Here is a 17,178-nt window from a genome sequence, read left to right on the forward strand (position 1 = left end):
AAATACAAGAGATATTCGGCCATGAGCTTACACATGACCGAATATAATCATAGTTATACTACAATAAAAAGAGACTTAATCATTTTGCAATTGATGAATATTTTAGAAAACATTTATATTGAAATTGATCAAAAACAAAACCCTAGTCAGAATGTAAATGAGATAACTGATAATATATATATATACATACTGTTAGAAGAGGCCCCCAATCTAGATTTATGCAGGAAGGCCATCAAAAAGGACCCGGACAAACATCCCATACATCTCCCTCCCGTAAGCTTCACTCCCCACGACATTTCCCCTACTTTCTCCTGTTTCCCCTCTTTCGCCTTCGACAGGCCATCCGTATAACATACACACTCAGTCAGCTGATGACCTAAGAGAAGAAGTAAACACAGAGGGACCGGTCAGGAGGTAAGCATTTTGATTGTTCCTTCGACATTTCACTAGATTTTTCCTCAATTAATTTTTTTAAAACAATTTTTCTTTCCTTTTGTTACAAACTTCTTTCAACATCTTAAAACTTTATATCAAGACATAACCTCAACTTCGGTTATTCTTAAGGAGTTTCCTCCTAATCATCGTATTTTAAATTTTACTTTAAATATTTTTAAAGCCTATCCTCATGTAGTCTACACTCAAAATCTTTGGTATCTCGTGGCTAGAAATATTCATTTCAGGCAAGAAGTCAGTACAGCCCTCAGATCTTTTTTTTTGCTAGTTCCTTTATGTTGCACCGACACAGATAGGTCTTATGGCGATGCTGGGACAGGAAAGGCCTAGGAGTTGGAAGGAAGCGGCCTTAATTAAGGTACAGCATTTGCCTGGTGTAAAAATGGGAAACCATGGAAAACCATCTTCAGAGCTGCCGACAGTGGGATTCGAACCCACTATCTCACGGATGCAAGCTCACAGCCGCGTGCCCCCGACCGCACAGAACTCAGAACCACCCAGTAACTGCTTACACACTCTCTCTCATTGGTCATATCCGTTAAGACACGTTAACACATGAACACATCTGAAGAGCGAGGGGAGGTGGAGAAAACTAAGTACAAGGATATCTAGCATGAATGAAGCACACGCGGAGGGGAAGGTACTTGCTTCCCCGCCTGCCTACACGTCCCACTGGCTCGACAATGAAGGGAGAGGCGAATGAAGGTAGGAACCACACGGCTCCTTCAAGGCAACAGACTTAATGTGTATGTCAACTCACTGAAGGTCATATTCTCCAGTTTCTTTGTAATTCTTGTGTGCAAAGACTGGCTGAAATGTTAGCGGTCTCGACTATGACTTCATTAACAAATGGCATCGCGCTCAACCACTGTAAGAAAAAATGACCCTTATTTTCGTCAATATAGGCCCTGTTAAATACTACTACTACTAATTTTTATCCGCAAAATCCAAAGTAAAAATAACCTGGCATTAAATAATTATGATTATCAGAGACGCAAGGGCGTTTGGAAAACCATTCATATTAAGTTATTGTCAGCGCCGATCAAATAATTAAATGCCATATATTGGGGTGGATACATCGTGCACACTTCATTGCAATTAAGTTACAGTTAATTGTTTTCTTTGATTAGGAAAAGCTAGTATAGACAGAATGTTTAACCAGACCTTCATCCTCAGGGTTGGCCAAAATCTTCACCCAAATTTACCCGTTTCCTTTTCCACCCGGAATTTTTGTGATCACGATCATACAAGATATTTAAAGTACATACTTATAGGTACGGCACGAGTAACAGATACTACACTAAGTTACAAACATTAGTCGTGACAGACAGTGCGAGCTCTCTGAAAAAAGACGTGTGTTCATTATTAAATTGTACATTATGCAGTATTTACAGTAAATGTGTAACTAAAGCACAATTGTACTACCACTTTGAAACTTCATGACAGCACCTCAGGTCGCAAGAATTACTACACGGATGGAACCTATGTTTACTGTCAAGCTATGAGACTTGAGATTGGCGCATGTGTAATAGCTGTGCTTACACCTTCGCACTCGTTACCCTGCATCCATCGTCACATGACCATAGCAGGCTCTGTAATCAAGTACAAAAATTCTCTTCTGTAATTTAATGCAACATATGGTGTTCTTGTTGGGTTAGTGGAGGTTTCTTAACAAAATGTGGAACACACATTCTTCGCCATATCTGAGGTGCTGCCAAACCTCTAGACATACCACAGCACCCACACCATGTATTTCATGACATGGGTTGCTTCTTATGAGTTTGCAGTTCCGCACAACATACTAAGTAATGATGATGATGTTTGCTGTTTAAAGGGGCCTAACAGCTAGGTCATCGGCCCCTAATGGCATGAGGTGCAACGAAATGAAACGATAATCAAAACTTCAAGATGTAGCCACCGACTAGAATCTAAAATGAATGATGATGATGAAAAATGACAATGAATCCAAAACAATCAGTGGATCCAATTCACAATGCCTTATTTTCTGAGATGATGCTGTTGTCAAAAGGAGTCCAAAATCCAGGTCACCGGCCCCTTATAATGATACTAATCACTCGTAGAGCTGAAGCATGGTGTTCTTTATATAGTGGTACTAATCACAGGTAATGTAGACTCATGGTATGTCACACACAATGGTACCACTCACAGGTAACACAGATCCATGGTGCTCCTCACATAATGGTACTACTCACAAACAATGCAGACCCATGGGTGTTCCTCACATAGTGATACAATCACGGGCACCAGCTAGACCCGTGGTGCTCCTCACACAGTGGAACCAATCACAGGTTACCTATACTCATGGTGTTCCTCACATAGTAGTACTAAGCATAGGCAATGTAGACCCATGGTGAATCACACATCATGGTACCACCCACGGGCAACACAGAAATACTCTGCTGCTCACGTAGTAACTCACAGGTAACTCAGACCCATGGTGTTCCTCATACAGTGGACTAATTACAAGAAACGCAGACCACCCATGGTGGTCCTCACATAACGGTACTACTCACAGGCAATGCAGACCCATGGTGTTCCTCACCTAGTGGTACTAATCACGAGCAATGCATAATCCTGTGGTGTTCCTCACATAGTAGTACTAATGAGGGGCAACGCATAATCCTGTGGTGTTCCTCACACACCGGTACTAATCACAGATAATGTAGACCCATGGCGTTCCTCATATGGTACTAATTGCAAGTAACGTAGTCCCAGGGTGTTTCTCATGCAATGGTACTAATCACAAGTAATCTCATAGTTCCAATTCCATCATCCCTTGGTTGCCCCTTTTAGTCACCTCTTACAATAAGCATGGGTGTCATCTTCGTCTGTATCCCCCACCTACACGGGGTAAAATTCTAAGTGTTGTCGATGTTATTTTCTACCATCTTGTGAGTGTTTTAAACCAACAATGATCGTAACTGCTACCACATGGTCAAGATGTCGACTGAGTAAGTACTGTATGGCAGTCTCGCATTGGGTACACCATTGCCGTAACTCGTGTGACAGGAGGCATGAAATGTGCGCCCCCTTGCTTCTTTCCTACCATGTGACAACACTGAAAGTGCAGCCCCTCATACCCACGTCTTCCCCTGCCGTGTCTTCTGCTTTAGTCTGCTCAAAAGGTGGCCCAGAGAATAACATGTCAGGCACTTTGTGAACATTTTTTTATTAGAGTCAACTTATGGCAGGAACAGGTACTATTACAATTCATGTTAAATTTGATTCTGGCCAAGCGAAACTTTGCAGAGTTCCCAGTTTTCTCAGATATTCTGTTGTTTGTGATGCAAGGTGTAAAGAAGCTGAAATACCTTTCACTTCTGTATCTGCAGCAGAGGGATCCTTCTCTGAAGTTGGTATCATCGCCATAAGGTGCGCTATATCCACAGCAAGCATTTCATTCACAGATTCTATGAGCTGAGGTTTCAGAGCCTTGAATCTGCTAAAATCATACTGAGACAGCATTGCCTGAAATCACAAAAAAGATCTGTAAGTTCAAAATTCTGAGTAAACCTTGGGTAAAGAAATATTTAATCTAACAAGAAATTAAATTTTGAGAACAAACTGGTCAGTATGAGTTATAATAGTGTTCCAACTTAATAACTGTAAAATATGACTATTATACAGTTCAGTTTACTAATTAATTTTTATCCACATTCTTCTTCTTCTTTCGTTGCAGCCTCCATAGGACCAACTTTGCCATGGTTTGGGTTTTCTTCTCCTCCTCCCAGTACCTCTTCATCATGTTTCTCTCCCGTTCTTCAGTTGATATTTTCAGTATCCTCTTCTCTTGTCTCCCCCACTGGTGTTACTTTATCCTATGCCTGTAACTTTCTCTGTCATTGAGCTATGACATATTGGTTGGTGTATATTTATTTCTCCACTTCTCTGCCCCTTCCACCTTGATCCCCATCTCAGTCCAGTCCTTCGGAATTCGACAATCCACTTAGTTCCCATCTTTTCTCTCGTCCTACCCATTGTCTTCCACACTCTTCTAATCATTCTCGGCATGTCATGTCCATTGCTCTTTTGGGTCTTATTTCTTTGGAGATCATCCTCATATTAAGAACAGTTCGCCTCTTGATCTTCTTTCCTATCTTTCACCTCCTCTTTCTGCTGCCAGTATCTTTCTCAGAATGTATCTTTCTTCTTTCTCCAGTTTCATTAGTTTTAAAACCTATAAAATTGCATTCTGGTACATTTCCATTCAATAATTTCTAAAATAACTTTAAATACAGTCAAAACTGTTTATTGTGACATAATTTTTAATAACCTATTGGATATAACGGCAAAAATCTAATGATCCCATAAAAATACTTTATATAAACACTGCATTTAAGAAATAGCTTAATACAACATTGCTTATTTCGACAAATCACATTGATGCAAGTGTAATGGACTAGTATAAGTTGGAAACAATTCTCTAACCCATGGGTAAATAATAAAAATATTGAGCTTGATTATTATTATTATTATTTTTACATAGTTATGTACGGACTATATTTTGTATAAACCAAGATCGTAACAAAACGTGAGGTTATGTCACGACATGTCTGCTGTATGCATATTAATATGAGTTGAATTAATGTAAGAACACGTAATTAATAGTATATAATGTATTATTACCTGTAAATAATATGATCTATAAAAGCAATGTACTGTTGTGCAACACAGGGTAATGAAATGGTGTATGGTTTTCAGTGCCGGGAGTGTCTGAGGGCATGTTCAGCTCGCTATGTGCAAGTCTTTTGACTTGACGCCAGTAGGCGACCTGCGCATCATGATGAGGATGAAATGATGATGACGACGACACATACACCCAGCCCCCGTGCCAGAGAAATTAACCAATAGTGGTTAAAATTCCCGACCCTGCCGGGAATCAAACCCGGGATCTCTGTGACCAAAGGCCAGCACTCTAACCATTTAGCCATGGAGCCAAACACATGGTAATAGTCTGGAACTACGTACCTTTGGCACCAGAGTGTTAAGAAAATTCCATTCATTGTAAATAGGTTATTGGAGACTCTAGAAATTACAAGAAAACATGTGTGCCATACTCTTCTAGAAGCCTGGCCAAGCAATGTATATAAAGAGGCAGCATTGGGACTTGTAGTGCGAGTTGTTGAGCGAGACTTTTAGTGGAAGTCATTAGCTGACTGTGAGAACCCCATGTTGTGATTTTGTTGGGTTGGTAGTTAGCTGACATGCAAGTGTTGTAGTTTTCTTCTTCTTCTCCTTCTTCGTAGTAGCAGTGTTATGTTCAAGACGGCAGTTTATTAGTGCAAGGATCATGTATGTATTATGTGTATATAATTTGTAAATAAAACAGTGTACACAACTGACAGTATCGCGTGTGCATCTTTGTGGTTACAATAATATTTTTTATCACATGTTTGGAGAAATGTATTAACTACAACGTCCAATGGTTATTTTTGATTGTTATGCATTTGGGGATTGCTGACAACAAAGTAGAGCTTATTTTCAAACTATCAAAGGTTCACTGTATTAAATACTGTTAAACATTTCTGAGGACACTGTTCTGTGGATACTGTTCTCTCAACTTTCCCTGACCTATAAAGAAAAATTTCCCTGACTCACGAAAACTGAGCGGCAAGTTAATTTGCCAAACAGCATGTTTTACATGGAACAAAAAAGGAAATTCCAGCCTCCACCATTCCCATAGCTGGCCTAATTCTCTTAAACCCATTAATTATGATAATAAATAAATATAAGTAAAGAATAATAAAGAAACACAATTTGTGGGGGGGGGGGGGGGAACTTACCTGCATTTTCTTTACATCAGGAAAATCTCCTGGGGACACCTGAAAGTCATGCTGAATTGCTGAAAATACTTCAGCAAGTCCACTTATAATTCGAGTTTTTGCAGCTTGCTTGCCCAGTAACGGAGGCATCATCTTCCTTATGGAACTAACGATGTATGCATGGACCTAAAGAGAAAGAAATGTAATTTGTAAATAACACAGCATATCATCTAAGGTATACAGTATGCAGCATTACAAACAGTACTGAAATTACAAACAGGTTCTGAATATCATTGTTGCTATTTTGCTTTAAGTCGCACCGACACAGATACGTCTTATGGCGACGATGCGATAGGAAAGGCCTAGGAATTGGAAGGAAGCGGCCGTGGCCTTAAGGTACAGCCCCGGCATTAGCCTGGTGTGAAAATGGGAAACCGCGGAAAACCATCTTCAGGGCTGCCGACAGTGGGGCTCGAACTCACTATCTCCGGATTACTGGTTCTGAATATGAAGATACCAGTATATCATTAAAACATGCAAGGTGATGGCGATACAGCATGTGTTCTAAATGTGCACCCTCATTTCTTACACATATTTCATAACGGTCCTGTAGATTGCAAACCATCCACTTCATGGTCCGTATCGATACATTAATAAATTAATCAATGAACCCACCAAGATGCATGGCTATGCATACCGTGGAGGCCACTGCATAGGCTACCTGGAGCCACCAGCAGTGCCAATGCACTATGAGAGACATTGTCTCATTAACAAAAATTGATGCCTGCCTGGTCATCAAATGATATGCTAAGTACCAAATGATGAGCCCAACTTAGCACACTGGGGCGAAACGCTGGCAACCGGGAATGAGTTAGCTGGAAAATTTATAATGTCCAATAATGGACCATTTATATTGGTATTATAAATTTACTCATTGAGGACAAATATTTCAGGTTCCCTATGGGAATCAACATCTACACCATGATTCATCATCGCTGATCCAAAACTACTGGACATAAGGAAATGAAATTTTGGGGATACATTCATATTACAATGTGGGTACTCACTTAGGGAGGATTTTTTGATATTTCGTCATTAACGGGGTGAGAATGAGGGTGAATTTTTAAAATGCGTGTATCCACATCTCAAAAACAGAACAGTTTAAAGAGACGAAAATTGGTATTCGAAATCTCCTTAAAAAAATGAAGAAACATGCGTTTTTTTGTTGTCGGGAAATCCTGATAAGTGGGGTGAAAAAAAAAAGGTGAAAAAGTGGTTGAATACCTTTTATGTGGATACTTGTATCTCAAAAACTGAAGATGTTACTGGCATGCAAATTGGTACTTGGAATCACCTTTAAAAATAAAGAAACATGTAATTTTTGTTTTTGGAAAATCTACTTAAGGGGTGATCATGAGTGACAAAAGGGGTGAAATGAGTATATCTCAAAAACGTAACAAGTTACAGATGTGAAAATTGGTATTTGGAATCTCTTGCAAAAGTAAAGGAATATGCATAATTTGTTTTTAGAAAATCCACTTAGGGGAAGTGTTAAAGGGGGTAAAATTTTGAATTGAGCATATATATAGAGTATATGTCAAGAACTTAACAAGTTACAGACGTGAATATTGGTATTTTTAATCTCTTTTAAAAATAAAAGTAACACGTATTTGTTTTAGGAAAAAACACTTCAGTAGTTGGGGGTGAAAAGAACTTGGGGTTGAATTCTTTTTATGTGGATACTCGTATCTCAAAAACTGAAGATGTTGCAGACAAGCAAATTGGTTATTTGGAATCTCCTTTAAAAATAAACATGAATTTTTTTTTCTTCAGAAAATCCACTTAAGGGATGGGGGTGGGTGAAGGGAAGTGAACTTAGTTGAATTCTTTTTTATGGGGATACTTATACATCAAATAATGAAGATGTTACAGACGTGAAAATTGGTATTTGGAATCTCCTTTAAAAATAAAGAAAAACTTATTTTTTGTTTTCGGAAAAATCCTTTTAAGGGGGTTAAGAAAAAGGTCAGTGAGGGGTAGAATACCTTTCTGAGGATACTTTTATCTCAAAAACTGAATATGTTACAGCCATGAAAATTTTTATTTGGAATCTCTTTTAAAACTAAAGAAACACGTTACAGAACGGGGGGGGGGGGGGGGGTTGCAGGGCTTACAAAGGGGGTGTATTTTATACTTTTTTATTTTTAGAAAATTAACTGGGGGAGGGGGGGGGGGGGGAAGAGGAGGACTGAAAGGTAGGTTGAATTATTTTTATTAGGATACTGGTATCTCAAAATCTGAAGATATTACAGACGTGAAAATTGGTGTTTGGAATCTCCTTTAAAAATAAAGAAAAACATTTTTTGTTTTTGTAACATCCACTTATCGAGGGGTTTGATAAAGGACTGAAAGTGGTTGAATTCTTTTTATGAGGATACTTATATCTCAAGAACTGACGATGTTACAGACACAAAAATTTGTATTTGGAATCTTTCTTTAAAAATAAAGGAACACATATTCTTTTGTTTTCGGAAAAATCCAATTAAGGGTGGGTAAATGAGTTGAAAAATGAGTAATTCTTTGTGTGAGGATACTCATATCACAAAAACGAAGGATGTTACGGATGTGAAAATTGGTATTTGGAATCTCCTTTAAAAATACAGAAAGAAGGGAATCAACTTGGGGGGAGATGTTTAAAATGAGTTGAATTGTTTTAATGAAGATAAAAATAACAACTGGACTTAAAACAAAACACCCCTAAGGGGTTTTGACTGGGGGATGAGGAAAGATGACAAAAATATACGTTTATATGAAAGCTTTTGAATTACGAATTTAAAATGTCAAATGATATCCTAGGTGTTAAATAACAGAAGGTTCAAAACAAATTTAACCTTCCCGGAGAGTTAAATGGGGGTTAAGATCCGAAAATGAAATATATTATTTCCTTCCTCCAAAACGGTTTAATGTACGAAGACAAAATTCTAAATAGCAGTATATATTTTAAATCCCAGGTATGAAATAGGATATATTTTTAAGCGTTCCACCGCTAAAGTGTCAAATGAGGTTAGCTCCATAAACTAAATTATTAATTCTTCCAAAACCATTTGGCGTACGAAGTTGTAATTTGACGAGAAGGGTCTTCTTTTAAGTACTAGGTGTAAAATACCATATACTTCAAAACATGTCTCTCCTAAGAGATTTAGATGGTAGTTGACTCTCAAAATCACAATATCCATTCTTCACAAACCGTTTCAGGCATGAACATAACTTTCTTATGAAGGGTTGCCTTCTATATCCTAGATGTTAATAAATATTTAAAAGCATTCACCGCTTAAAAAAGTATTAATTCCTCCATTACGGTTCGATGTACAAAATCAAAATTTCACAGGTTGGTTGCTTTTACGTCCATATTAAATCAGATGTGGTTTAACACATTCAAATACTTCCGTACAGGGTTCAAGTAAGTGGCAGATAATCATTCCCCCAAACCGTTTGACATACAAACTGAGGACGTATTTTACAAGCTCAGCTGACAGTGGACTCTCCAAAATGTAAAACTTTGAATAATAACTTTGATTTTAAAGCCGTAGTGAAGCACGGGTATCTTCCTAATCTCTAATATATTAAAAAATTAAAGGTTGAACCTTTAAACGTCAAAGGGGACGAGAGGGAGGAGGAAGGAGAGGGGGGGATTAAGAACTTAGTTATATCTATTTTGGTTAAAACATGGCTAATAAACATTTTTAAAAACATGTTATAATTGATGACTACAAAATGTCTTTGTTCTTTTTGTGTTCCCATAACAAGGAACGTAGAAATGTAAACGGTCTTCTTATAGCACCGTGCTTGAACCGGAAATTCCTAGTTGCGTCTTGTATGTTGAGGTTAATGATATTTGTGGTAGAATTTAATGTTACTCCAAGAATTCATAAGTTTATGCAACACCTGTTTGTGCACTGAATTTCCAGTTTTGGGTGAGAATTATGGAAACTAGTTACGAATGAAACAAATGTTTATGCTGCTAAGGTACTTCAGTAAATTGATGACAACCCCAATAAAACCAAAACTTTATGGTGGACTAAAGGCTAATGTGTCCTTGTGTATTCTGATGTCCCAGACTAAAAAGCCTGCAGTTCAAGAAAACTGCACCAGGAAGCGGGTTCAACAAATGCGCCAATTTTTTCTGAACCAATGCCTCATAGACGGTTCAAGAGCATATCTAGATTTTTACATTTTGCTCCAGATTCTCTACAGAACACCAATGATAAACTCAGGAAAGTGAGGCCACTATTACAATTATTGTTGGACAAATTTCAAAGGGTGAATGTACCTGGGAAAGAAATCAGTATCGATGAAAGGCTAATGAAGTTTCGAGAGTTGTTGTCTTGTTCAATTCAATCCTTCAAAACGCGCGTGTTTTGGCATTAAATTCTATGAAGTTTGTTGTTCTGAAGCTGGATACTGCTGGGATTTCAAGATATATGTTGGAAAGGAAGGTGAGAATGTTGCTGGGGCAGGCGATGCCTAGAAACTGCCATGTAGTGAAGAAGTTGTGTCTGAACTTTGTAATGAGCTGCTTGGATCAAGACGTAAAATTTATATGGACAATTGGTACAGTTCTCCAATGCTTTTCAGTGAACTATTTGTTCATAATACCAATGCTGTTGGAACTGTGCATAAGAACAGAAAATTCATGCCACCACACTTTGCAACAACAAAACTAAAGAGAGGGGAAATTACTTTTGCTTCAGCAGGAATTCTGGCCACAAAATGGGTTGATCAAAGGGAATGTCCATTTCCTCTCAAAAGTGCATGAAAACTAGATTTTTTTGAGACCACAAAACAAAAGAGTGAAACTTGTCCTAAAAACCAAATATGGCTGTGGATTACAATTTTGGAATGAGTGGTGTTGATGCACATGATCAACGCCTTGCCTCATAGTCACTAATGAGACGGTATGCCAAAGGGTATAAAAATATATATTTCTATGAGCTTGATATGGCAATGTTCAATGATAGTGATATTTATCACATGCTGAATCTCAGCAAGAGGAGAAGTTTTTCGAGCTTCAGGATTGACATTGCAGATCAATTTTTGGAACAGGTTGTTCTGCCTGATTACCAGACCAGGGGTAGGCCAAGTGCTGCAGGCACACCCCTAAGATTGCAAGCTAAACATTGGGGGGTACTTTCCCATGAAGACAGAACCCATTGCAAACAAGAAGAGCCCATCCAGAACGTGCAAAGTGTGCTATGACCATCGCCATCCCAAGGGAAGGAACAGGGGTGAATCCCTCTATGGATGTGATAAGTGCAAGGTGGTATTGCTAATTGATAACTACTTTAAGCTCTACCACACTGTGTTGAACTCTTGTCCTCTGTAGTTCTGTACATTGCTGAGATAATTTGTTACAAGTATAGTGATAGTTTTCAATGTAAATTGAACTGCAATGCATGGTCAGTCCGTTCTCTGAAAAATTGCATCTGAATGAGTTAATAACTTGTGCACTACACTCCGGCCTATGTGATCCTTACTCACCTGGCCACCCTGAACCGCTCACACATTCTCGCTAAACAGGTTGCTACTATTCTATTCTATTCTAGAGTATTGAGCTGTTGCTTTAATGTTTAAAAAAAAAAACTTCTGTATATATTTCTCTCACAAATTATAAATGCATGAAAATTGATGATCAATGTGATAAAACGATAGTTCGAGGAACAATAGATGTGGGAAAATTTAACACTACTTTATATGGAACATTTTTGGGACCAAATAAATTGAACAATAGAGGAAAACGACAGTCCCAGGAACGATGCATCAAGTTTCCACTGTATGTGAGATTAAGGATTCCAAGATATAATGTGTTTTCAATCAAATCACATACAAAAAGATCGCGGCTCTCTGAGATCCGCACAGATTCACTCAATCCCCACACATACTTGCACTCTATCAAAATACATGTCAGAGTAACAGATTTTATAGAAGAAGAATGAACTTACAATTATTTACCTTGGCCAATCGTGCTCTTTTGCTTAGATCAGTCAGTTTCCTGAGAGCAGCATTTCTAGGCAGCGAATGGATATCACGTAACAAATCTTGCTCTTCGTCTTCAAAGAGCCTGAAATTTAAGACAACATCTATAGTATTCAAAGTTACTGTTACAAAATGACAGGAGAGACTATGAATATCATGGTATAGAATAATAATAATAATAATAATAATAATAATAATAATAATAATAATAATAATATGCCTCGACTAACATGTGCAGGGATTTTGATTTGACATAATAATAATAATAATAATAATAATAATAATAATAATAATAATAATAATCCGTGCCCAGTGGGTAAGATCATGTGTAATGGTGCTGCGTCATTTGTCGGCTTATACAGAAGAACTGTACTTCTTTTATGGCTTCTGAGGAATAATAGTGGTTCTACTTGTGGTGTTACAAATGAGTTAGTGTTATCTTGTGATTTTGTTGTTATATAACAGGGTTTTTGGTTAATATTTAAAATGAATTTCATGCCGTAAATGTCCGCCATATTGGTAAATACGACAATTATTCCATAGATAACACGATCTAGAGGTCACTTCATATATCTAGTGAACATTTTTGATATAACTGCACTCATTTTGTTTCCTTTGTCATCAATTCCATAGAAACCACGAATAAGATATGCAATATTCCTTTTACTATCAGCGTTGCCAAGGCCACACTGCCGGCCACTATATTGTCAGCCATTTTTAAGCCTGGCAATGTGACGCAGATGTAATGGACAGCATAATGCATTATTACCTGGTCAGCTCACGTGGGGGTTTAGTTCCGAACTGAGTACGAACTAAGCATAACCCTGCGTGAGACACTGGGATGGGGGTCTCAACCCCGACACGGTGCGTCCCAATGGCTAATAGGGGAAGTCTCCTGTAGATATACAGGACAAGTGTGAATAAGACGTAGTCAAATAAGCACTCGCGGATCAACTGAGGAAATTAGAACTGTGGTCAACGGCTTCGATGGCAGAAGAGGACATATGTCTCAATGGCTGAGAGGGCGGAAGAACCAAAAATAAAATCCACCTCGCGTCTGACTCGGATCGAGCGGTGAAGTGGTCAGCGTCTGTTTACCTAGTAGGTACGGCTGTATAGTTACGTTCCAGGCACTAGCAACCCCTGGTCCTAATTTCCCAGTGGAAACACTGGATCAATCTTTGATTACAAGCTATGATGATTCGTGAGAGTAAAATCAGCATTACCCCAGGTGGTAACCAATCCACCCGTCATGAGACGGCTACTGGGTATTCGGATTCTGGGGAACCCAGGCAATCACGAACGCAGAGAAAGTCGGAGTTCTCTGGCAAACTAACATCCAAAACCTTCACATACATTGGCATGTTCAATGTAAATACCTTAATCCAACCTGGTAAATTGCACAATCTTGCAACAGAACTAGATCAACAGAAAATTCAGATACTTGCCCTGCAGGAAACGAGATTCACTGATGAGGACACAGCTGATTATGGAAACTACCGTATCTTCAAGAGTAAAACGGAGCGGAGAGTTGGTAAGGGAACTCCCTTACTAGGAATGGCCTTCATGGTACATAAAAGTATTGTAGACTCAATAAAAGAAGTTACTCCCATAAGTAACCGGCTCATGACAATGCGAATCCAATGTGCTAACAAGAAATATACAATAGTGAATGTACATGCACCCACTAACGCGGACAATAAAAAAGAACCGCAAAAAACTAATGCATTCTGGGCTAAACTTGAGAAAATCATGGCGAAGATTCCAAAAGAGGATACAAAAATTTTGCTGGGCGACTTTAACGCACAAATTGGTAAAGAAAAAGAACATCAGAAAACTGTTGGCAAATTCCCTGCTCACAAATTCACTAACAAAAACGGGTTGAGACTCATTGAACTGTGTCAACAAAACAATCTTAAAATCATATCAACTTCTCTGAGAAAATCTCCACGGAAACAGAAGACCTGGAGGTCTCCTGTTCCAGGGATCGGTGAATTTCAAATCGACCACATTGCCATCTCTCATCCCATGCAGAGAGAGGTACATGATGTACAGGTACGCCGAGGAGCAAACGTCGATTCCGATCACTACCTAGTGAGAATAAAAGTAAAATTCACCCCGAAGAAAATTCATCATAAGAGGTCACAAATACCGAAGTTTGATACGACACAGATTGGAAATACTAATCTGCAAGAAGTGTGGGAAAGGGAACATGCAGGCACCTGGGAGAAATTCCGCAACAAAATCATCCAGAAAGCTCGAGAGCATATTCCCCTGAAAAAGAATACTAAACACCCTTGGTGGAATTCTGAATGTGAACGTGCCTTGCAGGAACGAAAAGAAGCATTCCAGAAATACAACAGCAAGAAATCACCAGAAAACCAAACATATTTCAATGAAACTAGAAAACGAGTAGCCAAAATCATCAGGCAGGTCAAGAGAAAACACTTGAAGCAACAACTGGACTCGATTGAAGACAACTTTCGTAACTACAATGTACGAGATTTCTACAGGGAATTCGGAGGACAAGTCCGTGGGTATGCTCCTCAAAACCTGGCTTTCAAAAGATCAGATGGAAAACTTGCATTCAGTAATCAGGATAATTGTCAGGAATTAGCACTTTACTTCGCTGATCTCCTCAACTGTCCAGAGCCCCTCACAAGATTCCCTCAAGAACCCCCAAGTCACACTTTCCCAGAATCTCCACCACCGACAGAGGAAGAAATCCGCAGCCACATCCTCAAACTTAAAAACAATAGGACCTCCGGAGAAGATGGCATCATTGCGGAACTTCTGAAAAATCTTGGACCTAACTCCCTCAAGGAGCTCACTCAAATCATCACAGATATCTGGCAATCAGAAGAATTACCTCAGGACTGGAAGTGCGCCCTCATCCACCCATTACACAAAAAGGGAGATAAGACCGACGTAAACAATTACAGGGGCATTTCTCTTCTCCAAGTGACTTACAAAATTCTTTCAGCTTGCCTTTTGAAGAGAACGCAAGAACAACTTGAACAAAGTATTGGCGAATATCAAGCAGGCTTCCGCCCTGGTCGCTCGTGTGCAGAACAAATATTCAACTTGAAGGCAACACTTAAATACAAAGCATTGAGGAACAAACCGGTCATCTGCATTTTTGTTGACTTCAGGAAAGCGTACGACTCGGTTGATCGACAGTCTCTCTTCGTTATTCTTGAGGAACTGGGGCTTGATTCCAAGACCCTCAACCTCATCAAGGCAACACTCACTGACACTATCTCCAGAGTTAAATTCATGGGGGAGATCTCTGAACCATTCCCGATTAAAACTGGCGTCCGACAAGGTGACGGCTTATCTCCGCTTCTTTTCAACCTCGTCCTAGACAAAGTCATCCGCGAGTGGGAAAAGGTATTGAAAGACATGGGATACTGGCGCCCCATACGACTAGGACGACCCAAAGACGGTATTGAGATATCATGCCTCGCTTTTGCAGATGACTTGGCCATACTTACAGATGATGTATTCACAGCCGTTAAACAAATTGAAACCCTTAGCGAATGTGCTGGAAAGGTTGGCCTACAAATTTCCTTTGAAAAGACCAAGTTCTTCAGCTCAAAACTTGACATCCTAACTTTGAACACGACACATGGGCAAATCAACCGAGTACCACACTTCAAGTACTTGGGAGAAATACTTGAACCAACGGGAGGCGAGAAGGTTGCCCAGAAAATTCGCCTACAAAAATTTCGGAAAGCCTACGGTAGGGTTCACAACATATACAATAAAAAGTGCTTGTCCCGCCATGCAAAGATCAGACACTATAATACAGTAATAAAGCCCGAAGTCTTATATGCCAATGAGACCCTTACACTAAACGGGAAAGGTGACCTAGAAAATATTTTAAAAGAAGAAAGGAGTATCCTGAGGAAAATTCTCGGCCCCCGAAAAACAGAAGATGGATATAGACTGAGGTTACGCAGAGAGACAGAAGAGCATTCCAACATTGCAGCAGACATCCGTAAAAGACGTCTGAAATTCTATGGGCACGTCCACAGATTGCCGGCAAGTAGACTGACACACAAGATTCTCACCTACATAGAACATCTAAAAAATATTCCATGGGTACTAGAAGTGAAGAAGGATCTGGAAAAAGCCCAGATAAACCCAAATGACACCGCGGACAGAAACCTTTATAGGAAAAAAATTGATGGATGGAAAGTGCAACCAGAGAACGAAGTGAAAAAGAAGACTGGAGCAAAGTGGACAGAAGAACGAAAAAGGATCCACGGAGAAAGGATGAGAGCTGTTTGGCAACTCAGAAAGCAGAATCGTTAGAGCTTTGCGTGATCCACTGGGTCCATACGCACATAATAATAATAATAATAATAATAATAATAAAAAAGAAGAGATGGCTACTATTTTACGGTCATCTCTTGCGGATGACTGATGATCGACTAACGAAAAGAATATGGAATTTTATTCAATCTAAGACAACAAGGCTGAGATGGTTCCAGGAATGCGAAAACGATCTGAGGCAGATTGGTATTTCAGACCAAGAAATTCATGATAGGAACGCATTCAGAAGATTGGTAAACAACTACCAAGGTTTCCAAATGGCGTCAACTTCCAGAAGACGGAAAGGACATTTGTCTGAAGAGCATAAACAGGCACTCATCGCTGGGCTCAGAAGACAATGGCAGGAAGTCAAAGCCGGAACAAAAACAAGACCTAGACGCTGACATGAAGTTGGTTGTTACCATGCAGTCTATAGAGGCTCAACTCGATGTATTAAAAAAAAAAATAATAAAAAAATATTTAAAAATAAATAATAATAATAATAATAATGGATAAGATACACTGAACATTGGGGGCAGATTATTGATTAGAGATGTAGAAAAGCAAGAAAAAAAAAGAAAATATTTTGGAC

General features: G+C 39.0%; 1 protein-coding gene across 2 annotated transcripts in view; it reads right to left on the reverse strand.

Annotated features, from left to right (window-relative positions):
• Nucleotides 1-17,178, reverse strand: part of LOC136885134 (EH domain-containing protein 1) — a 60,184-nt gene that overhangs the window by 19,692 nt on the left and 23,314 nt on the right. For both annotated transcript variants that reach the window (XM_067157601.2, XM_067157602.2), the window contains exons 3-5: nt 12,246-12,354; nt 6,258-6,422; nt 3,786-3,942 (exon numbers count right to left, since the gene is read on the reverse strand). In XM_067157601.2, the coding sequence (XP_067013702.2) occupies nt 3,786-3,942; nt 6,258-6,422; nt 12,246-12,354 (431 nt within the window). The remainder of the gene's footprint in view (nt 1-3,785; nt 3,943-6,257; nt 6,423-12,245; nt 12,355-17,178) is intronic.

The sequence above is a fragment of the Anabrus simplex genome, chromosome 13 (assembly GCF_040414725.1).
Source record: "Anabrus simplex isolate iqAnaSimp1 chromosome 13, ASM4041472v1, whole genome shotgun sequence".
NCBI classification, from domain to species: Eukaryota; Metazoa; Arthropoda; class Insecta; order Orthoptera; family Tettigoniidae; genus Anabrus; species Anabrus simplex.